The 24158-nt window shown below is 45.1% G+C and overlaps 1 protein-coding gene across 5 annotated transcripts in view; it reads right to left on the reverse strand.

Moving 5' to 3' along the window:
• The window catches only part of ESRP2 (epithelial splicing regulatory protein 2), a 50245-nt gene that overhangs the window by 14539 nt on the left and 11548 nt on the right, over positions 1 to 24158 (reverse strand). For all 5 annotated transcript variants that reach the window (XM_083749908.1, XM_083749906.1, XM_083749907.1 and 2 more), the window contains 8 exons: positions 12597 to 12710; positions 11322 to 11436; positions 10325 to 10423; positions 10127 to 10187; positions 7195 to 7305; positions 6372 to 6504; positions 5633 to 5675; positions 4071 to 4372 (listed from right to left, as the gene is read on the reverse strand). In XM_083749908.1, the coding sequence (XP_083606034.1) occupies positions 4071 to 4372; positions 5633 to 5675; positions 6372 to 6504; positions 7195 to 7305; positions 10127 to 10187; positions 10325 to 10423; positions 11322 to 11436; positions 12597 to 12710 (978 nt within the window). The remainder of the gene's footprint in view (positions 1 to 4070; positions 4373 to 5632; positions 5676 to 6371; positions 6505 to 7194; positions 7306 to 10126; positions 10188 to 10324; positions 10424 to 11321; positions 11437 to 12596; positions 12711 to 24158) is intronic.

A 24158-nucleotide genomic window follows, 5' to 3' on the forward strand; every position in this document is an offset into this window, starting at 1 on the left:
TTTATTTATTCGTTGGAAAATAATATTTATTCAAGAAGGTACCAGCTTTCCGTAACAAGGCTTGACAACTTAGGTGATTGGTTTTTGCTTATGCATAGATTGCTGATTTTTTTTTTGTTATGTGTAAAATTACAATAAATCTTTTTTTTTAAACCCCTAACTCTGATGGCTGTGCTCCACCCTCCACTGCCACAAGCAGTGTGCTTCTGAATGCAGTTTCTGGAAACCACAGGAGGGGAAAGTGCTGTGGCACTCAAGTCCTACTTGCAAGACCAGAAAGCTGGATTCAAAAGACCTTTGGCCTTATCCAGAAGGTCTCCTCCTATCTTCTCACTCATATGAAACTGCTGTTTCCCACCCTGAACCCTTGGCAGGTGATGCTACAAACCAAAGTTAAAATAAAAGGGCAAAAGCATCATACAGAGTAGCTCCAAACTGCAAACTAACCCAAAGCACAAGACTAGAAGTTCACATTTTAGGAAACACAGTAGCCACGTTTGGACAAGAATAGCTGAGTAGGTTTTTGCATAAACAAACACAAAGCTCTTTTGATCCACCATCTCCTTCAATGAGGCAAGGAAATTGAAGTAGGAAGTAATTGTTTTCTAGTTTTTCCAAGCAGGCAAGATACAAACCACCAACTTCAGAACAAGAAATGATAGCCAACCAGCTTCCAACTGTGGCTTAATGTCCTGTCTTGTTTCAAATGTGGTAATTATAGTTTTCTAGTTCAGTTGAAATGGGAAACTATGGTTAATTAGAGACTTCCTGGTTTGACTGTTCGGGCTACAAAGGGAGGATCAAAGAGGATGCATGCACAGGTAAAAGGCTAATTAAAACCGAATATGATAATCCAAACTGGGCCAACAGTTAGTTGTTCAGCTGTGGTCCAGAGTGTGACTTAAGCAGGACTCAATATTTCATAAATTGAGGAATGGATACTGAACTTAAAAATCCAGCTGCAACTGTTCTACTAAGGCACAGTGAAACAGAAATGCTAGGAAGGCGCGCTTTCACTTGCAACAAACTCTGTTTCACAGAGATTTGTTGATCAAAATATGCCACTTATTATTTATGCTTATTATTATACGGCTTGCGGAGAGCTGCGCGAAGCTCAAAGCCTGGGCGCGCTGAGCTCAGTGCGCCCAGGCTTCGGCATGCAGGCAACTCTCCGCAAGCCATGGGAGCCCAGCGCCGGGCTCCCACGGCTTGCGGAGAGCTGCGCGAAGCCTGGAGAGCGAGAGGGGTCGGTGCGCACTGACCCCTCTCGCTCTCCAGGCTTCAGCGAAAGCCTGCATTCACCCCATAGGACGCACACACATTTCCCCTTCATTTTTGGAGGTGAAAAAGTGTGTCCTATAGGGCGAAAAATACGGCCAGGGGAGGGGTGATCTAGCCAGCATTATGAAACCTCAGCTGTGATCACTGAAGGGAGCAAGTAAGTGATATAGGAGTAAAACTAAGCAGGTAGATCTTCTCCTGCTTGGGGAATCACTCCAGGAAAATGCAGAAAGAGTCCTGCAATGGGTTGCTGCGGACCACCATATCTCAGTTTGACAAGCCAAGATATGAACAAGCCTTGGGTTACTTATCCAGCCCCTTCACTCTTCCCATTGCAGCAAGAAAAACAAGACAGGGACTCTTCAGTTAACTATAATTTCACCCAAACCACGAAACAATAGTTAATTACTCAAGAACAAGCCAGGATATTAAGCCTCGGTTTGAAGATGGGTTTCTGGCTTGTTCCAAAGCTTGTTCATTTCCTAGCTTGGACAAAATGGGAAACGGTAGAAAACTGAAGACTTCTTGGTTTGCTTGTTCCCTTAATCACAGGGTTGTTTGTATCTTGGTTTATTAATAAAGCAAATATATGATAGTCCAAGTGCAGCTAGTGCATCATTTCCATGACCCAGGAGAGAGAGAGAGAGAGAGAGAGAGAGAGAGAGAGAGAGAGAGAGAAACTTAACTGAGTCTGATGAGCAACAGGCTGTAGTAAGTGGGAAGAAATGTGTCACTCTCTCAATTGCTCATTATTGGTACATTCCCAGCCCACATTACATCAGCACCTTTACATCATATACACAGAAGGGAAGTGGGGGTCAGGGCACACTGCACCTACAAAGTGAGCAAGGACTCTGAATAAAAGGGTGCACACAGTGTCCAGCTGCCAAAAACAACAAGCACTGCAGACTAGTAGCCTCTGATATCCTTGCTTGCTTTGAACAAGCTCCCCCAAAAATAGAAGTATGAGCCACAGATAAATTTGGGACATACTTGGAAAAAACAGCACAAGCCTCTCCTTGCCACACTGCTTAGCTTGCGATGCTCTTCCCTCTAATCATGCAGGAAGTGATATTGGTTACCTGCCTCAGACGCATTATGACACCTGAACCCTGGTCATTTTTCTCTGGTATGTTATTATGTTTCGTTACATTTAAGTGGTACAGACATAATATGAAAATAAATGAAAAGTAATCAACTGCTAAAGTTGGTTAAATGCTACAGATAGCTGTTATAACTTGAGCCCTGCTCAACCGTTTTGTTTTAATGACAAGGAAAGCTTCCAAGAAATGACATTACATGTTCCAAAAAGCGCATGTACGCGCGCGCGCACACACACACACACACACAGAGAGAGAGAGAGAGAGAGAGAGAGAGAGCGAGAGCACGCAAACACAACAACTCCCACCAGCTCCCACTTGCAGAAAGATTGCTTATTATCATTTGCCAGATCTGGGCCAGGGGAAATCTCTGCTTCTCACTGGTCCCCTTGCCTCCCAGTTCCCATGAGCTACTTTCTGAAGCTTCTCCCTCTTGGGTCCTCCCAACAGACAGAAACCAGACAGAAATAATTGGAGACAAGCTGCCTGTTGAGGCCCATTGTTCAAAAGCTGATTAAAAGAGGACAAAGGGGAGGCAGAGCAGCAAATAAAGTGGCTGCTGTCTGGTAATGCACTTGTTTGGTCATAGCTATTCAGCCACACACAAAAATCTGAGGTCAGCCTTGCCCCAACCTGTTGCCCTCCTGATGTTCTGGACTGGAACTCCCATATGTGGGAGGCTGGGGGGGGGCAGTGATGGAAGTTAACACTCCCAGACACCTGGAGGACAATAGGCTTGGTGAGGCTTTAGTGGCTTCTGCTGCAACAGGCTAACAATAGTGCAATCCTAAACACGCCCACTCAGAAGTCAGTCCTACTGAGTTCAATGGGACTCACTCCCAGGTAAACGTAGTTAGGATTACAGCCTAGCACAGCTCCTGCCCTGGGTTTGAGCTTAGATTGCCTTCTTTTCCTGTTCCAAGAATTCCTAACTTGTTAAAAATAGGATTCCATGTCAGCAGCGTCTGCATATGCATTTTCTGTTTATCAGTCACTGCTCTTAATAAAAATAGATTCAATGGAATAACTGCACAGACATGGAAGCTGCATGTGCCAGACCAATGAGATGGACATGCTCTAGGTCAATACTGATCAAGATGGCCCATTATCAGGGCAGCTTCTTAAGTTCACACGTGACTCAGTATAACACAGCTTTGTCTGCTCCTAAATGAGGTACAGTAAATAATGCGTTACATGGATGCACCAACCTGACCCCAAGATGGTGATTTTCTGTATAGCAATTCTCCACCTTCCACTATCTAGCAGTTGTTTCTTCACAACTGATTTTTGGGTGCTAAACCCAGGTTGGCTCTCATTCAGGAGGTCCCTGCCCTTGCAAGTGGGGACATACAAGACTGGACTGAATTCCAGTTCTCGCTTGCTTGTGTGACAAGGAAGGGGAAGCAAAGGCCTCAGCAAGAAATAGCAGCCCTGCCCCTGACCTTTGCTTTGGCTGCATGGAAGTCAAAGCTCCTACTGGTAGGATGGAAGAAAGAAGCAGTGGAGGCTGGGCGAATGGGGCCCTGGCTCACCAACAACCTCAGTCACCTCATAGCACCAATGCAGCTTCTTGCCAAGAAAGGAACGGGGAACCTCTGGCCCTCCAGACGTTGCAGTTTCCTGTGACACAGTGATGAGCCACTTTTCTCCCCCCCCCCCATATACACAGAATTGGGCAAGTGCTCCAACCTGCTGGACTTCTGCTGCCGTGCTTCTGAAGAGCTCAATGTATCGCTTCCCCAGGATCTCCTTGTGTTTCTTAAGTGCATTCTGCGCATACTCTTCACAGGCGAACAAGACGAAAGCATCTCCCGTAGGCCGGCCGTCTGGATACTTGACAAAGAGAAGCCCCTCCTTCCCTCCTGTGACGGGGCACTCGGGTCCCAGGAACCCCAGGACATCCTCAGGCGTGGCTGTGAAAGGGAGACCCCGCATCCGGATGATGACTTGGTTCTCCTTGGAGAGGAACTGAGCTACTTCGTTGGAGGTACCTGCGGGTGGGGGTGAAGTGTTACAATAATTTGCTATTTCTCTTTTATACATAGGTAAAGGGTAAAGGGACCCCTGACCATTAGGTCCAGTCGTGACCGACTCTGGGGTTGCGGCGCTCATCTCGCTTTATTGGCCGAGGGAGCCGGCATCCAGCTTCCGGGTCATGTGGCCAGCATGACTAAACCACTTCTGGTGAACAAGAGCAGCGCGTGGAAACGCCTTCCTGCCAGAGCGGTACCTATTTATCTACTTGCACTTTTACATGCTTTCGAACTGCTAGGTTGGCAGGAGTAGGGACCGAGCAACGGGAGCTCATCCTGTTGCGGGGATTCGAACCGCCGACCTTCTAATCAGCAAGTCCTAGACTCTGTGGTTTAACTCACAGCGCCACCCGCATCCTTTTACACATGCATTTAATTAAGTGGACCTAAGAACCTAGGAAGTTGCCTTATACCAAGTCAGACCATTGGTCCATCTAGCTCAGTACTGTCTGCACTGACTGGAAGCAACTTTCCAGGGTTTCCTGAAAGGGCCTACCTGGAGATGCCAGGGATCGATCCTGGAACCTGCATGCAGGATTGATGCTCAATCGTTGAGATACTTTCCCCAATTTTTGAAGCAACTTTTAAGGTGATCAAAAGTGTTTCAGAAATGAATTCATCTAACCCAGGGAAGGGGAACCTAGGACACTCTAGATGTTGCTGATCAACTCCCACCATCCCACACCATTTGCCACACTGACTGGGGCTGATGGGAGCTGAGTCCAAGAGTGCCTGGAAGGGCACAGGTCAACCACCCTTGATCTAATGCGATTGGTTAAATGTTGCAACCCTATCAAACATTACCGACCATTCAATGGCATCTGTAAAGTACTGTCAAGCACTCAGTTCCCCTGCACTTGCACGCTTCAGCACAGTCTAGCATTACAATACATTACAGGGGGTAACTCGGGTAACTCTTTGAGGCAGGTTTTTCTTGTTCGCTGCTAATTATTTCGCAAGCAGGCTTGGAAATGGAGCCAGTGCACTTAGTGATATTGTCAGCATGCCCAGTCCCAGCTAGTAATCCCACATCATCCTGAGCTAACTGCGGTTTCCAAGTAGCCTTCAAAGGCAGCCCCAGGTAAAATGCATGACAGTAGTCTAACCAGGAAGCTAATGGAGCATGGATAGTACACTGTAAATTTATTTTGTTTTTGCACATTCACAACAGCAAACTTTCAATGGCAAAGCTGACAAGGTTTATTCCAAACTTCTCACCTCCAGCAATCTTCAAGAACTCTTCCCCAGTTGCTTTGTAAACCTGAAGTAAAGAAAGGAAAAAATAAAGTCCTGTGTTGGTGCGACAGATTATACTACTAAATATGAACAACATTAGCATTCGCATAACTTCTGGACTTTTTTTTTTGACACACAGGTTTTTAACCCTTCTGTGCATGCAAAACACATTTTACTGATCTGATAATGCAGAGGTCAGCAAACCTTCTGGGCCCAGAAGCACCACACACAGAGCAAACTTTTACACTGGTTAACACAAAATGTGTCTTCCAAGCCTAATTACAGCAGAGGGAGGAGTGAGGGGAGGGGACCCTGTGAGCACTTATTGAGGATCCCTCAAATTAACATGACCACATGTCCTAATTTACAGAGGACAGTCCTCCATTTTATTCCCCACTAGGATGAGATGCATCCATTTAAATCATAGCATCTCAATTCTATTTCAATTGTAGTTAATTATTACTGAATTTCCATCTTTACCTGCAAATTAGCACATGCATGTTTTATGGAAATATGTACTCTCTTTTCTGGTGATGTTAGATCAAACAGCTCCCAAATTAGTATTATTTGACAATGGCTCGGATTTAATGTCGAAATAGGAAACCTAGTAAAGATAAATCTGTTTCTTTTCATTTATTCATCCATTCCCCACTTTTTCTTGTACAAACCATAGGGGCTAACAACATCCAAAAGCATTCAGACCTGAATCCAAGAAATGTACCTCAATGTATCTGCTACCCATGTGGTGCTTGTGCCGCTCTAGGGCCAAATCTCTCTGCTCAGAGTTGACAAATCGCACCAGGGCCTCTCCATTCCTCCTTCCTTGGGCGTTCAGGCACAGGGCCACCCCACCTCTAGCAGGGAGACACACAAAAAAGATGAACAAGGATGACTTCATCTACATCCTGAAAAAAACAATTACTCTTTTATTCTTCTGGGGTAGAGTGCATGGATGCAAGACATATTTAAGGTAAAGCAGGAACATTTTTCAGCTCAAAGGTGACATTGATTTGTTGGAAACATTCCAGGGGCTACATATGTTGGGGGGGGGGAGAGGCAAAATTGGTCAGAACAATGGATCTGACTCTTAGCTTGGTACTTCAAGCTACACCCCTAACCTTGCAAAAGTCAGACACCCCCCCTTTCTGTCCCCCATCAAAGCAAGCAAGAAGCAACATCACTATTCAAGAACACATTCCAGCATGGGAAAGCACTTGTGAAAGGTCCAGAGCTTGGCACGGGTCTGTGGAGAGCAGGGAGTGCCCTGAGGGTCAGCCAGAGCCCCCTGGCCAGAGGTTGCCCATCGCTGCAGTAAAGTTTGGGACTTGAGTAGACAACTCAGGCTGCAACCCTAAGGGCCCTTATCAGCTGGGGCCTATTTGTATCTTGACTTCTCAAGTCATATGGGCTGACAGCCTAAATGCCTCTTTCTCTCCCAAGCACTCGGAATCCTTCAGCAGGAAAATGTAACACACATACGAATTTGTAGCAATGAAGTCAAATAGCACTGCATCCTGAACAGGGAACTTTACAGCAGATCTTACTTGGCAATATTAAGGCCTTTGAAAAACCGAGCAATGTCCTGGTCGGAAGACTGCCAAGGGAGCCCTCTGGCACGTATTACTGTTTCGCTGTCCACTGCTTCTGATTTACTACTGTGGAAAAGAAAAAGGAGGACGTCTGAGATCAGCAACTGACCCAAGCACTCCACAATTCTTTTCAAACTATGCTGCAAGCAACCATGTAATAAGCACACCAGTGTTGAGTTCTTTCTACAAAACAAATTATGCTATTTGGCAATTCAGGTGTGCACAATTTTAGCCACTGAAGTGGGAGCCTCAACCCCTTTCACAGTGGAGGCCAGGAGCCAAAGAACTACGCAATGAGTTCTGTGCAACCCAAGCATCTGTGTGCTTGCGTTTCTTGAACAATTACACATCCTGCTAACTCAGATGTCCACATAGTTTTAAATGTGAGAGAGCTTGTGATATGGGATGGGAGAATTCGGATATTCAAGGAGGGGGAAGTGCAAACCATTCCACTGGATGAAAATAGCTCTTTGGATCCCAGCCAGGATGTGAAATGAAACATGAGCTTGAGCTTGCAGGAAGCGAAAGACACCGCTCCAAGATAGTGCATTCAAAGCAAAACATAGGTGCACACTGGACTGGCAAGGCTATTGCGATTGCTCTTTCCTGCACAGCCAAAACATTTAGAGTCTACCCCTGGTGTGGATAGCACTGAGCTAGAAGAAAGATTTGATTCAGTATAAGGAGGCAGCTTGTGTTCCTGCTTTGAGCAATGGAAAATGGATGCCATTCAAGACACACTGCCACCTCCCAAATAAAGGACAAATTTCGTCATTTCACTATCACATTTTTAACAACAACAAAAAAGATGCTGCTTTTCTGCTTAAAGATTAAACAGCACATACAATAAAAGAACCCCCTGTGATGCAGCACAGAATACATAACACATCTAAGAAAAAAAGAGAATCCAGATTATCCAATGCAATAAAAGAAAAACAGCACACTATCAGAAATCAAACCAGCCAAAAGATTTGGCAAGCTGCAGGAAGCCCCCTGTTGTCCATCTGCCCGTGTCCATCTGTAAATTTGCCTGTGGCTTTTTTCTCTCCCTTCCCCTGCTTGCCATATTAGCTTATTTGCGTGTTTTTAATTTAAAGCAATCCAATCACACCCTTCTCCATCTCTTAAGAACCCAGCAAAACAACCACACATCCTGTGACCCAGGAAATGGGACTGAGGAAAGGCTGGGGAAGGGGAAATTCTCACGCTGCTGCTGAAGCAAGTTGTCAGTCAGCTGGCCTGGATGCCAACTGCCCACTCACTAATACAGAAGTTTACACACTCCTGATGATTTCATTTCAGCCTGACAAAATGCACACTCAGTCAGAGACACACTAAGAGTGAAGAGCAAAGTGTGCAAATGCCCGCTGAGAAGGTTGGCTCAAGAGAGGTGGCAGCCCTTGATTTGAGGCAGCCTGCAAGGCAGGAGACTTCCAAGAAGCTCAGAAAGAGCACCAAGATAAACAGAGTTGTCCCTTTATGTAGTCATCTCTATCTCTCTCTCTCTGGTGGCAGCACAAGTGCAAAGACCAAGCATGCCCCAGACCTTCCCACACAATTTGAGGCAGCCTGCCTTTCATTGCTTACATTACGTCCAACTGCAGTTTGCAATGCAGTTCTACAGTATAACTGCTCCTTTCCCCCATCCCTTTGGACTGAAAGAAAAGAATATAGGATATTCTGTGAGAAAAACCTTACGAGGGGCTGATTAACTTTTAATGCAACAGGCAAAAATGGGTATCTAAAGGTCTGATTGCTATGGTGTAACGATTGGTGTCTAGGTGCTTTAATTATTTTGGTATTATTGCATCCAAGCTGCTGGAGGGTCAAAGGCCACATCTGCATCAACGTATAGGTTTCTTAGATGCATGGGAAAAAATGGGGAACATGTCCTGGATTCATGCAAAACATTTTACTGTGGCCCACTGGGATTCCATGTCTTATGGGGAATAAGTTGTATCAACAACATGGACAAATTCTTCTCATAACAAGTTTGATGTTCAAAGAAAACACCACTAAAATAATGGATCAAACTCTTTTATGTGCTTGTGGAAAAAAGAAACAAGCACTTATATTTGGAATACTTATGAAGGCTCCCCTTCAACCCCACCGCCTCAAATACACACCTGTAATATACTGGAATAAAGTGTGTGTATGTGTGTTTGTGTGTGTGTGTGTGTGTGTGTGTGTGTGTGTGTATGTAGGTTGGAAAAGGCTGTGGCCCTCCACAGGTTCTCAACTATCATCAGCCTCAGCTGATGGGATGATGGGAATTATATAATCCAGAACTTATAGGTAGCCCACTGATTATGTTCGTATTAGCAAAAATGAGCTTCCTGAAAGATTTAGGCCAGCTCTCTTTTTTAAAGCAAGTGTTTAATTTAGTCAAGATTTATATATTACATTTGGTTATACCCACTGCAATTTCTGATGCAAACACTGGAAATTTTTCTTTTGTTTAAACCTGAGCACACTAACCACTTTGGGAAAACTCATATATGAATGCTAAAATGAGCAAAAACAGAAGTGCCCAACTTGTTTTAGATTTATGTACATGTTTGCACCTCCTTGACCCATTCTCTCCCTGCCCCACCAACAAAGAAACTCTCCCTAGAATCAGAAGGTCTAGAAATCAAAAGAAAACCAGATTCATGGGATGCACCAGGTATGGGGAAGCTTTGGCACCCCAGAAGTAGTTGGACTGCAACTCCCATCATCCCTGGCTATGGGCCATGCTTATGGGGGCTGATGGGAGTTGTAGTTCAGCAACATATAGAGGGCCAATGGTTCCTCACACCAGGGTGACAGAATCATCTTGGGGACAGAGATGTTTGCACCCCCCCTCCCAATCATGCACCCATTGCTGCACTGTGAAGCTACTACTTACCAGGGTCCAGTTTCATACTTGTATTTCACAGTTTCTGGGACAGTGAACCTGTGATCTGCAACGGATCAAAAGACATTAAAAAATACTTTTATTTTTTAAATGGAAATGCACACAGAAGATTGAAGAGAGAAAAACTGTCATTTGTCAGCCAAGATGGAAAAGTGCCCACATTCAGCAGAAGCAATTGTTTCCACTTACCACATGTATCCGGCAGCATGCTGAAAATAATGGCCACCATGGCTTTCACTTGCCACACTCCAAAATCTTCCTCTGCTTCGTTAATCCTAAAGCCTATATCTAGACAGCATGTTCAGGAAAACAGGGAAAAGGATTTCATGAGCAACAAGGACACCAATTATGGCAGTGAATACACCATAGGCTGATTAATATTGATTCTGTTTGTCAGACAGCAGGCTGGCATTATGAAGAGTTCTATCAGAAAAATGATGATCCGACCGCAATTGATACATGCACAAGTGCATAGTAAGAAACATCAGCAGCATATATGGCTATGGTCTCCATGAAGTGAAAGGTACACACAATTATTAGTGTTTTTTTCCCCAGGGGGTGCTCAAGGGTACACAGTACCACCACCTCTCTTTTTTTGGCTGAAATGTGTGGCACTTACTGTAACAACTTCATGGTGAGTACCGACACCTATTTTTCTAGAAAAAAGCACTAGACATGATATCTTCAGCTACATTGGTTGGTGTTATTTCACTACAGTGATAAAGCAGGGATTGAACTACAGCTCCAGATATCATGGCCAATGATGAAAGATCTTGGACTACAGATCCCATCCATGATGGGGGGAATGCTATGTTTTCTAGAACAGGGATGGCCCACACCTGCATTCTGCAGGGTGGATTATTCTCGGGACAGTGATCTAGGAACCTGAAGTGTATTATGCCACATAAACTACCCCAACTCTACAGTACCATTGGTGCAACCTAGCAGGAAAAGGGTAGATGAGTCACATGTGCTGAGTCACAGCTAGGGCATTACAGGCAAACCCTAAAGAGAGTGTGGCATTGTGGTGTAAGCTCAGCTCTTTCTTAAAACTAAAAAAGAAAAAAAGTTTTCCTTTTCCTTAAAAGTGAGGAGAAGAAATCACCCCACTGGATGGTAGGGCCACTGGGACCTGTATCAACACAAAGAGCCAATCCAGCTTTAGAAGGAGCAAGAGAAAGGATACATTCTGCCATAGTCTGGATAGTTTGGTCTTTCACGGGGGCCACATTAGGGTAGCAGTCATGAAACTCTTTGCGCAGATCATAGAATGAATAAAAGCAGTCAGACAGTAGGAGATTCTGTAATGGAGAAAAACAACAACACATATGGAACGTTAGAAGGCCTCATTCATGTCCTACATGGATGCAGGTCTTTAGTTTTCTCCAATAGTAGAAGACAAACACAAAGGCATTATTATAACTATAATTAATATTGTTACAAAAGCTCATGCAGATCTACATAGATGCAGATCCTTAGCTTTCTCCAACTAAGGTCAAATTCACACCATATATTTCATGCACACTGCTTCGCCCAAAGAATCCTGAGAACTGTAGTTCGCCCCTCACAGAGCTACAGTTCCCAGCACCCTTAAACTACTGGAGGAAGCCATGGCAGTGGAGGAGAGAGGCACTCTCTGTTCAGAATTAGTGACAGCTTTAGGATGTTACAGTAGTACCTTGGTTTAAGAACTTAATTCGTTCTGGAGGTCCGTTCTTAACCTGAAACTGTTCTTAACCTGTGGTATCACTTTAGCTAATGGGGCCTCCCGTTGCTGCCGTGCGATTTCTGTTCTCATCCTGAAACAAAATTTTAACCCAAGGTACTATTTCTGGGTTAGTGGAGTCTGTAACCTGAAGCATCTGTAACTCGAGGTACCACTGTATACCAAACTAGTTTGTTCTGAACTCCCTGCTCCCCTGTTCTTCTCCAGCAAGGAAGAGATTGGAAGCTTTTGTTTCTAATTTTGTTATCCACACTTTAGTGCTGTGTCAAAGCCCCGTACTGTGGTTTATCTAAACCGAAACAAGCCAGCTTCAATAAATCAGTTTGAAATTGACTTGTTTCCAACAAACAGTAGTTGGGATTAACAGGTTTAGGGTTTTGGAAATGTAAATTGTGGTAAATAAAATCTCTTCCTTTCAGCCATGCTAGATAGTGGGGGGGGGGGGGAGAGTGTGGGAGCCCAGCGGAAAGCAGGTCCCATTCCCATCATGATAACATCCAAACCTAATCATTGTGAAACTTCTGTGTCTCTTGCAAGTTGCAAAAGCATTTTATCTCAGGCAGCAAGATGATTTGGGTCAGTGCTGTGCATCTTTCACAAGTTCCACTCACATTTGGAGACTATACAATCTGCCATGGTGATGGCGAAGGGGTTGTACTTTTCAGACCTACTCTGAACACCACTGGCTGCATTCATGTTTTCCAGGCTAGTGCTAGGATCCTGCTAGCCACGTACCTTTTTTGAGGCCTCTGGATGAAGGACCTGCCGAATGAGGAGCTGGCCATCTGTGCAGAATGTGTAAGTGTTTCTTCCCAAAGCCTTTAGATCACTGGATACAAGTTGGCTGAACTAGAAAAAGCAAACAGTTGTATTCAGATTTGCACATTTCCAACTCAGTCCCTCTTCTCGCCATTTAAAATACTAGTCACCAAATGAGCAAGTTTGAAACATGACCCAATGGAATGCTTCTGCAAAAATGTCTGAAAGGCCCAGCCCATTCTGGGAAATGCAATCGGGAGAGGCTTGGGAAATGTGAGGATTCCCAGAGAGGAGATTGTGGCTGCTGTGGTCTTTCCCTGGTCCTCCTCCTCCTGTGCTGCTCTGAGTCAAGCCATGGTTTTGCTTAGCTTATCCTCCCAACTTGGTCCATGGTTTGAGGATTAGGGGAGGAACACAGCACACGTGATCAATTCTCTGGGAAGCTGCATGTTTGTGTTAAGCCATGATTTGGTCCAGTGTGATGTGCAAACCAGGCACTGAGTGCTTGGATGAAAGGTAACTCAGACTTCTTTAAAAAATAATAATACAATAAATATAAAGTAAAATGAGGAACAGAGCAGAGCAATCCAGTCAAACTGGGAGCAGGAAAGTTTTGGTTTCACATATTATTCTATCCCTGATTAAACACATGCACCAATTTGGCAATAGCTCAGTAATTATGTGCATCTGCCATTCAAGGGTGCCAACCACAGCCTTTTAAAAAACAAGAGAGTGTATGCCAGTGCAAGATCAGTGCTGTTTTAGCAAAAGCTACCAAACAGTTAACACTGATTAACAAGTTTCTGTTAACCAATTTGATAAGGAGAGAAAGTTAAGCAAACAATGGTCAGCAACTCAATAAAGGAGCAGATGAGAGCAGAAGACCCAAGTGCTTAGTCCAAGACTGCATATACAACATACATATAAAGCACCAGACTCTTCGCCCGCCCCCAACAAGAATCCTGGGCACTGTAGTTTAAGGGAACTGTAGCTATGTGAGGGAGTAAACTATAATTCCCAAGATTATTTGGCGGAAGTCACGTATGGTGTTTTCACAACCCTATACATCTTTTCACAGCAGGCTGAGGCCAGATTGGAATCAGGGGCTTCCCAGTTGCTGATCTCTTTAAAACAACAAAGGATTGTCACTCCTTCCTGCAATAATATTTTTTGCAGCTATCAGACAGTGCTAATAAGCCCCAGCACAACCAGAAACCCACCAGTCTCAAGAAATCTGCAAAGAAACAAAAAAACACAGCAGCCTTTTACCATCAGAAACAGTATTTTCCACCTGTTCTCCCTCCCTTTAAGGTTCACTCATAGAGCCCAATGATGCAAAACAGTATGCACTGAAAAAAGCGTTTTCGGGGCTTGTGCCAGTTTCAAAACTAAATCCCAAGACACACTTCTATTCTTTATTCTCATTAACATGAAATTTCAGAAGTCTGCACATTTTGGAGTTCAGAGGCCTCCCTTGTTAAAGAGCGTGGAGTTCAGCAGCCTCAGAGAAACTGTCTTGATGCCAACATTTAAACAAATGCAGTCGGAGCTCTGACACCCCTCCCCCCGAGTCTGTTTTGTAGGAGTGTAGCTGTGCCCAAGGTGTGTTTGATTACAGGAATTAAAGCAAAAGCAAGCTTTTGACTCAGTCAGATCCATTGTCCAAAGCACCAGATCTGAAGTCTCTTGCAGGTGACTCAGGTTAGAGGGAATCCAAACACAGTATGTATCTGAACACATTTGGTAAACAGTAACAGTTAGTTCATTAGCATCTCAATAATAGGGGACTGAGGTCAATACATGAATATATTTGTTCAAAACAGAGTGATCCAGAGCAGAGGCTTTCTATGGGGAGATAGAATCTTCCCCGCATGTCTTGAAAACCTGTAGCCCGCCATTCCACTCAAGCAGCCCTCAAGGTAAAATCTCAGGTTGCTTACATTGTTGTTTAATATATGGTTGCTTTGCGCTGCAACCTGAAAATTGCCCTGATTACTGATGTCTTGGGGAGATTAACATGCAGTTCAGTTCCTTCTCCACTGGCCTCTGCCAATGTCTTGAGGGCTGATCTCCACCCAGACAGGTTGGGGAGCTATCACCAGTGGCGGCAACAGAAAGCTCTGAAACAGAGCATTTTGGAGTGGGATGTCAGACATTGTGGATCAGTGGGATCCAGAGTCTTATGGGGTAGTACATGTGACTAATCCTAGTTTTATTCTCACAACAACCCTTTGAGGGAGGTTAGGCTGAGAGATCCTGACTGGCCCACCATCACCCAGCAGGCTTGACAGCAGAGTGAAGATTTGAAGCTGTACAACACATGGGCACTTGGCATCAAGTCTGATTGATGGTTCCTTTAGCTCAGTGGTTTAGAGTGTGGTACTGATAACACCAAGGTTGCAGGTTTGATTGCCATATGGGAAAGCAGCATATTCCTGCATTGCAGGGGGTTGGACTAGATATGTCAGTGTGTCTTCCAACTTTACAGTTCTATGATTCAAGAATCATATTCTACTAAGCCCAGTCCTCGCTGGATTGACTGTCGGCAACACTTGGGGGTCTCAGAAGTCTTTCCCAGCCCCCCCCCCTCTGCATGCCAGAGTCTGAACCTGGGATTTCTGCATCATAATCGACAATGATATTGCTACCCTGGCTCATAAACAGAACCAATAATAAAGTTGCAGTGCTAAGCATGAATCATGAAGTAACAAGAGAAAAATTATTGTAAAGGGCTTTGTTTTAAAAGTTTAGCTGCCCCCGCCAGCTCCTATAATACATTTTACCTACAAGTGAATATTTGGGCCAAGAAGGGGAAAACTGATTGAGCAGCAGATTTAGAAACTGGTTGGACAGGATTCTGGCTATTTATCTGGCAGCAGAGAGAAAAGTGGCTCAGCAAGTTTAGTTAGTTGCACGTTGGACAAATGCCAGCATCTGTCTGCTCTCTTTTCCTCAAGACAATTCCAAGCTTGACAGCATATAACCCCTACTCCCTTTGTGCGACCACAACCTGCTTTACATAACCGTAAGTGAGATGGTTGGTTGGTTTGGCTCAGTATTGTCTGCCCTGATTGGAAGTGTCTCTCCTGAGTTTCACAGGCAGGGGACATTCTCAGCTAGTCCAGCACTCTAACCACTAGGCTACACTGGTTTCTCAACACTCTCTTGGCTCAACACTCCTATTTCTAGGTATAGTAGTAACCTCCAGGGGCAGTGTAACACAGCCATAACTCTGGCTTGACACTCCATCAATGTGTTAGCACAAACCATGGTTTCAAACCTGCTTCAGAACTATGGCCCTCAGCTAGCTGGGCATAATTCATAGATTATCAATTCAGGCATGATGGTTTAGCATCCCTTATCAAATGGAGAGCACAGTATCTGAATGGAGTCTTTGATCACATCCATAAAGGGGGCAAAGGGGACCCCTGACCATTAGGTCCAGTCATGACCGACTCTGGGGTTGTGGTGCTCATCTCACTTTATTGGCCGAGGGAGCCGGCGTACAGCTTCCGGGTCATGTGGCCAGCATGACTAAGCTGCTTCTGGCAAACCAGAGCAGCGCACGGAAACGCCGTTTACCTTCCCACCGGAGGGGTACCTATTTATCTACTTGCACTTTGATGTGCTTTCGAACTGCTAGGTTGGCAGGAGCAGGGACCGAATAAGGGGAGCTCACCCCATCGCGGGGATTCGAACCACCGAACTTCTGATCGGCAAGTCCTAGGCTCTGTGGTTTAACCCACAGCACCACCTGCGTCCCATGCGTACCAGGCCTTTAAAGCACATGGTTTCTTCCAAAGAATCCTGGAAACAGTAGTTTGTTAAGGCCGCAGAGAACTGTAGCTCTGTAAAGAGTTAACTACAACGCCCCCAGGTTTCAGGATGAAGGATGGGGAGCAAGGAGCTTCAAATGTATGGCATGGATGTTGTTTCATGGCACTGGTGCAAACTCCAGAGAATCCTGGGTGCATGGGCACCCACAAAATTCTCACAGTGGGTGCCCGGACTCCTTCTGCTGCCCACGGCCTTAACTCTGCCACCATGGCGGCGACTGGGCTGAGGCCTCCGCCTCTGGGCCTCTGTTGGGCTCTGCTGTGGATGTGCACCCATGCTCTGCCACCCCCATTGCGGCAGCACAGAAGCGGTGCTAGAGAGCAGCGGCAGTGTGCATGCTCAAAACGTGATGTTGTGGGTTCACACCACACACTGCTGGGCACACACAGGCTGGGGCCCAAATCATTGCCTTTGTTTCATGGCCTCCCTCTTAAAAATCTAACAGCTTGTTTTCTGCTAAATCTGGTGTTGCTGCAGTCTCCAATTTGGCCTCACCAAGAGCAAGCTCGTGCCCACGAAATACTGCTGAAGAGAGATGAGTTTTTTGGATTACAAACGCACCTGCAGGCATAATAAAAGCAAAGAAACTTTCTGAAACAGAAAGGCCCCCCCCCCACCTGCCAGTGGGGTTTTGCTTTTCATTCGTCTGTTAACTGTTATTCCACATGACTGAAAATGGGATCACTGTGACCTTGTGCTAAAAAGCTGCCACACGCAACAAATGCAATCCATCAAGCTGTAGCTAATTTCTTTCTGCTTCTGGCAACACACACACACACACACACACACACACACACACACACACACAAAGCTATGGTGGCTGGACGCTAGATCTCTTGCCCATGTAAAACATTCATGATCTCAAAGCCCAAGTTTGCACCTCCCAAAGCTAAAACCCGCACGCAAATCCAGTGGTGGCTGGTACCCATTGAGCCTGATAGGGCAGGGAGGCAAATGATGGGCAGAGCCAAAGAAATCCTAGATCTGATGAGTCCTACAAAAGCAGCACTGTAGAAAGGAGAATAAAGCTGACATCTGCCACCCCTTTGACAGATTGTAAGTAAGAGGACAGGCAGGCAGAGTGGTGGGGCAGTGCCCCATTTGCCCTAATGGTCTGTGCAAATCCCTCTTGGTCACCCTACACACACTGAGAGCAAACACATTATCCAAGCGTGCAACCAAAACAGTGCCAACCAAACACGACAGAAAAGTCTCAATAGGCTTCAGTTTGCATAAGTAGGAAGACAATAAACAACTCTTTGGTGGGGAGGGAATGGAATGGGCATCTCCCAAAGACAAGAATACAAACAAAATAAGTACAGAGACATAGTAAGGAGAGGGACTATAACATATTTATCTTATTAATATGTATATGCTACTCTTGCTCCCAAAGGAGCCCAGGGTGGCAAACTTACCAACAATTAAAACTTCCAAATGAAGTTTTTAAAAACCTTCCAAAAACAGATTAAAAGGTTAAAACATACACTCACAGATAATAATTTCAGGGTTGTACTTAACAGGAATATGTTCTTGGACCACAACATTCATCATCCCTGGCCAGATAGGAGTTGGAGTCCAACAACCACTGGAGGGCTCAGGATCCCCACCCATGATCTATTATGGCCTTTCCCAACCTGGTGCCCTGCAGGTGTTTTGGACTATAATTCCCATCAGCCCTGGCAACTACAGCTACTTGTAGCCTCCAAACACCTGCAGGGCTCCAGGTAACAACAGTGGAGCAAATGATCACTTGTTGCCATTTGCAGCCCTGCACACCACACACCTGGAAGAACTAATGCTGCAGATGCCTTGAGATGTGCTCTGTTCTTTAAAAATTCCCCATCCAACACGGCTCTCTCACTTCCCCGCCCCACCAGCTTCCACTTCATGGCCATCTTTCAGCCTGCAAACGCCTCACTAAACACTGCCTGCTAGTCTGATTACTCCTAATCAGTGGTGGCTGGCAGTACAATCATTGTACACACATGAACACACACACACACAGCATAGCTGCACTGCTGAGAGAACCAGGAAGAAGAAAAGAATACAGGTTTTGTTGGGACAGGAGCTCACGCTCAGACTACTTCCACAAACTCTGCTTCATTCATAGTTCAGGGGCATACTATAGGGGGCTTCCAGATGACCTGGTTATTAAGCATCCATCCAGTTTTTTGTTGTTGTTTTTTTGCAGGGAGGTTAGACAATGTTGCAGCAAGTCAAGTGTCATCTCATACTTTCCAGGATATTTTCCTGCTACTTTTCTTTCTGGAAAAAGTCCTCTTCTCCCTTTTGGAGAAGAGGGTTTGTTCTGCAACACACACACACACACACACCTCTAATTGCACAACCTAAATTTATTGGGTGTGTGACTGAATCCCATCTAAAGAGCAACAGCATCCTAGAAGTCCTGTAACAGAGCCTTCCCCAACTGAAGTCAACTAGCAACTCCCAGCAGCCCCAAATGCACAGGAACAATTAAGGGTTGTGGATAAACAGCATATGTCATGGGGGGGCATAAGCTAGCCCCCTTTGCATTAGGGGAAAGTGTAAAAATATTTTTTTCATGAAAATCTTTAAATGCATTGTGTTAAGAAAAGTAGCAGACACAAATTTAGGAGAAACACACACCAAAATGCTAACAAAAAACTAAAAATCACCAAACTGGTGTGGAAAATTTCAGGGTGGGCATAGTGTTTCACTTGTAATACGTTTGTGCCCTGTGGTTTTCTGTAAAAATCCTGCAACCTTTCACACCATAAATGCTCTCAATTTGGTTTTCTGTCCCACTTTTGTGGTTCCTCTAGATGGCAATAATGATGTGTGGACCATTCAGCATAAATACAATACTATTTAATTAACAACATGTCGGGTGTCCCCCCCCCCCTTTATTTAATTTTTAAAATGTGGGACAAATTTGCATAGGGGCCATGCTCATCTTCTCTGTATCATTCCAATTCTAGTATTTGTGCTGCTGGAGTGAGCATTTCATTAATAACATGTTGCAGAAGGCAGCTGCAAAAACTCCCAACACACCTCCAGTTTGGAGGGGCCCTAAGGCATCCTCCTCTTTGCATTACTGATCCCATCAGATTCAGAGCCCTCTCTGTGGTTGCATTAAAGGGGGTGGGAAGAGAGAAGAGACGCCTTAGGTTACTCTTGTATGACAACAAGTGCAGCCTCAACTCTTACCTAAGCTTAGTTGTAGACAGTGAACTACGATAACCATTTCCAAAGCTATTTCTAAAAAGCAACACTTGTTGAGAATTCACACATTCACATAGATAGACTGAGTCAGTAAAAAACAAACCAACCATGGTGGGCATTGCAGTGTGTTGTTAGTGTTTAGTTTTCCTCTTGCCTTCTCTCTCTCTTTCTCTCCCCCCATTCCAAGGACAAGCTTTCCTAAGCAACGTGATCTTTAGCACTTGCTCTATTGATTGCAAAGCATGGTCCCGTTGTATTTACCCAACACTCTTTCACTGTTTGTACTGCACAGCTGGACCAATCAGGAGGAAGGCTAAACAATAGCTGCAGAGCTGGGGGAAACCGTGCACACCAGCCTTCCTGGTGCTTTGGGCTACAACTCCCACCAGCAAGGGTTTACACATACTTCTTTTTTAAAAATCCACATCAGATATCAAGTATGCTCCCCCCCCCCCCCATGGCATGCGTGGTGCTAACTTTAGAATAAAGAGCACCTTTTTCTGCAGACTCATCTCAACATATCTGAAACTTCCACCTGGTTTTCAGTTTCTGCACATTTATTATGCACATGGATGCATCAGTGCTGTCACCTAGGCCTTGGCACAAGTAAATGCAAAATGCAGAAAGCAGGGGAGGGGAAAATAATGCTACTTTTAAGGCAAAGAACAGGGTAATCCTTTTCCTGGCGAAAGTAGAAGAAACCAGCGATGGCACATCAGACCTCAGATGCGATCCTAGGTAACTACTGCATTAGAGGAGTGCATGTGCTTTTGTATTCTCTGACACTTTAGAAGATGAAAACAAAGAGCAGTGCTTGTTTTATAGGATGTGACAGAGAAATTGCTTGTGGTGGGATGGACACCAAGTGGAGACCCATTTCAGGCATGAAATAGTAAAGCGGACTCTGGGATTCTATTTTAATGATCACTGATAATTCAAGTACAAAAGTACTTTTTCATGCTTAGCAATAGGGTACTGCCACTGAAGAAGTGAGATCAAGAAGTGAGTCCCTCTAGCTCAGTATCTACCTGCACTAACTGGCAACAGCTCTCTGGGGCATGGATGAGAACCCTTCGACCCTCTATCTGTGTTGCTGAATTACAGTTCCCACCAGGGATGATGGAGGTTGTAGTTCAGCAGTATCTGGAGAGCCAAAGGTTCCCCAAAGACTCTAGGGTTTCAGAATCAAGTCTTTCCCAGCCCCAACTAGAGATGTTGGGGATTGAACCTAGAATCTTTTGCATACAAAGCAGATGTTCTTTCACTGAGCTACAGCTTTCGCTCCCTTGACAGACACACAGACACACAGAGACACACCATCCCCTAGCCAGGTGAATCAACATGATTCAGTAGTCCACCAAATTAAAAATGGTGCACCAGGCATTTTATTTTATGCACTCCTTCAGATTACTCTCCCATTGACAGGGTTATCAATATGGAGAAGTTGCATTGTATATTTGTTCCATACAGCACCTAGCACACAGCTAAATAATTATTGTAGGAATTAATTCTGAAATGCATTTGACCCATTAAATCATGTTACATTGCTATGTTGAAGGCCAGATAACTGAGTAAAGGCATCTTTGTTCTCCAACTACCAATTTTAATAGCCATCCATTTGAACTCTTGCAAACTTAACTTCAGCATTTGTCAACCTGTTTTGACTACAATTCCCATCAAATTCAGCCAGCACAGTGACAAGGCTCTGGTCTTCTCTTCAGTTCTTTTTTTTTTTTTTTTGCAGCAACAAAAATTAAGAAAGTGCCACTTCTGGAAATTTGAATCTTTTAATGGAATTTTTCAAGAGCGCACACTATTTTTGGCAATACTTCAGAAGAAAGCTGACTGGAATGAAGTGGAACTAAATAGTATGCAGACTGACCCTAGGAAAGGTAAAGGGGCAGGTAATCTTGATGCAAAATAGAAATGGATGCTACTAAGAAAGAGGTGCAAAAAATAAATTACCGTATTTTTCGCTCTATAACACGCACCTGACCATAACACGCACATTGTTTTTAGAGGAGGAAAACAAGGGAAAAAAACATTCTGAATGAAACAGTGGATGTATAATTTTTGTGCTTCATGCTGTGGCCACAGACATGTGATCTGATGGTGAATTTGGGCTGACCCAATGCAAAAATCCTGAGAATCCCTGTGCATCCATGGTTTGTAACCACGTTTTTGCACCATTGCAGCCCCAGGCAACAGTGGGTGCGTGATTTTTGGGGGGCAGGCTGTAGCCATGGACATGCTATGTGCTCTGATGGTGAATTTGGGCTGACCCAATGCAAAGATCCTGAGGATCCATGTGGATCCATGGTTTGTAACCACGTTTTTGCACCATTGCAGCCCCAGGCAATAGTGGGTATGTGATTTGGGGGGGGGCAGGCTGTAGCCATGGACATGCTATGTGATCTGATGGTGAATTTGGGGTGACCCAATGCCAAAATCCTGAGAATTCCTGTGGATCCATGCTTTTTAACCACATTTTTGCACCATTGCAGCCCCAGGCAACAGCGGGTGCGTGATTTTGGGGGGGCAGGCTGTAGCCATGGACATGCTATGTGATCTGATGGTGAATTTGGGGTGACCCAATGCCAAAATCCTGAGGATCCATGCTTTGTAACCACATTTTAAGTGGGGAGCGAAGGAAAAACAAAGAAGGGACATTAGAGGGGTGTGCAGAGAAGCAGCTGGCTAAGAATGCAGGAGAGGGATTTAATGGGAGGGAGGAAAGAAAGGCAAAAGTTTTCCCCCACCCAAGCCAGCCATCTCTCTCTCTCTCTCTCCCTCCCTCCCTCCCTCCCTCCCCCTCTCTCTCTCCCTCCCCCCTCTCTCTCTCCCTCCCCCCTCTCTCTCTCCCTCCCCCCCAGCAGCACCGGAGCTTGCCTGGAGGGGAGGGGCTTTCCCTGCTCTTTGTTCCGTTTCAGCAAACACAGCAACGACACAGAGGGGGGTGGGCAGTAAGACCCTGAGGCAGAATGCAGGAAAGCAGCCGCTTCCTCTTTTCAGGTTTCGCTTCTCCGTGCAGCGCCGCGATTTGATTTTTGCATGCTTTTTCGGCTCCAGGGACCACACATTCGCTCTATAACACGCACAGACATTTCCCCTTCCTTTTTAGAAGAAAAAATCTGCGTGTTATAGAAGGAAAAATACGGTTCTACTAATATATCTGAAAACTTCTGCAGAAGAATCATAAGCACCTAAGAAAAGCTCCACTGCATCAAAACAGTAGCTCACCCAGTCCAGCTCCCTGTTCTCACAGTGACCAACCAGATGCCATAATATGAAACCTGCAAGCAGGACCCAAGCACAACAGCACTCGCCCTGTCTGTAGTTCTCACCAGCTACTGAGAGAACTGTTGGGGTTGCCTATCCCTGTCCCCATCTGAGGGTATTAAGACCTGCAGGCCATGGGGGAAATGCAGAAGACATAAAGCCCAGACCACAGAGCTTGTGCCAGCAGCTCCTGAAGTTGCCCTGAGAATATTTTGTATAATTTGTTTATCCTAATATTGTAAATATTGGCAGAAAACTGGCATATAAGTGCAACCAAGCAAATCTGTCAGTCAAAATCCAGCACACCCATATGATTAATGCACCCTCCCTGATCTGCTACAATGAGGTGGGAGACAGAGAAAGAACCTACAGACCTTGACCTAATTCTATGCAGCCTTTGGACTTAGTTCGTGCAGATTGAGGGCAGTGGAGGGAGGGTTTTGCCACTATCCGTCTCAGTGGGCATCAAGCACCACAGATGAACACCTGACAAGTGTTGACTGACACCCAGTTAAATCAGAGAAGGAAATAGAACCAAGCTCCATCAAACCCCAGTGGCATTTCAGTTCCACATGCCCTGTGGAAGAAACACTGGCTGGCTCCAAAGAAAAGGTAAACACCTGACAGGCATGTTGGTGAGGGACCGTTAATACCTCCCACCCAGCACCAGACCTGCATCCGCTTCTGCAGCAAAACCAAAGTTTACCCTAGCAACTTGCAGGCTTGGTTTGCATTTTAAAGGCATGCAATGTATTAAATATGCAGCTGGTGGCAAATCCCTGTGCTTTCTGTCACTGCTTCTAAAGGGCAGGGGAACATTTTAGGCAAAAGAAAAAGGGGGTGGGGAGAGCAGCAGTGGGGAATCTTTCCCAGCCCATGTGGTCAGCATTTCCTTCTGAGCAAACCTTTCAAGGAACACATGCAAGTGGTGGGCGGGGCCAGAGGTAAAAGTGGGTGGAGCAACAAATGTACATGCTACTTTTGTATGCAGTGGTACCTCTGGTTATGAACTTAATTTGTTCCGGAGGTCCGTTCTTAACCTGAGGTACCACTTTAGCTAATGGGGCCTCCCACTGCTGCTGTGCCGCCGCCACACGATTTCTGTTCTCATCCTGAAGCAAAGTTCTTAACCTAAGGTAATATTTCTGGGTTAGCGGAGTCTGTAACCTGAAGCGTCTGTAACCCGAGGTACCACTGTAGAACTTTTACACACACAAA

The sequence above is a fragment of the Podarcis gaigeae genome, assembly GCF_964106915.1.
Source record: "Podarcis gaigeae genome assembly, chromosome: 8".
Lineage (NCBI taxonomy): Eukaryota > Metazoa > Chordata > Lepidosauria > Squamata > Lacertidae > Podarcis > Podarcis gaigeae.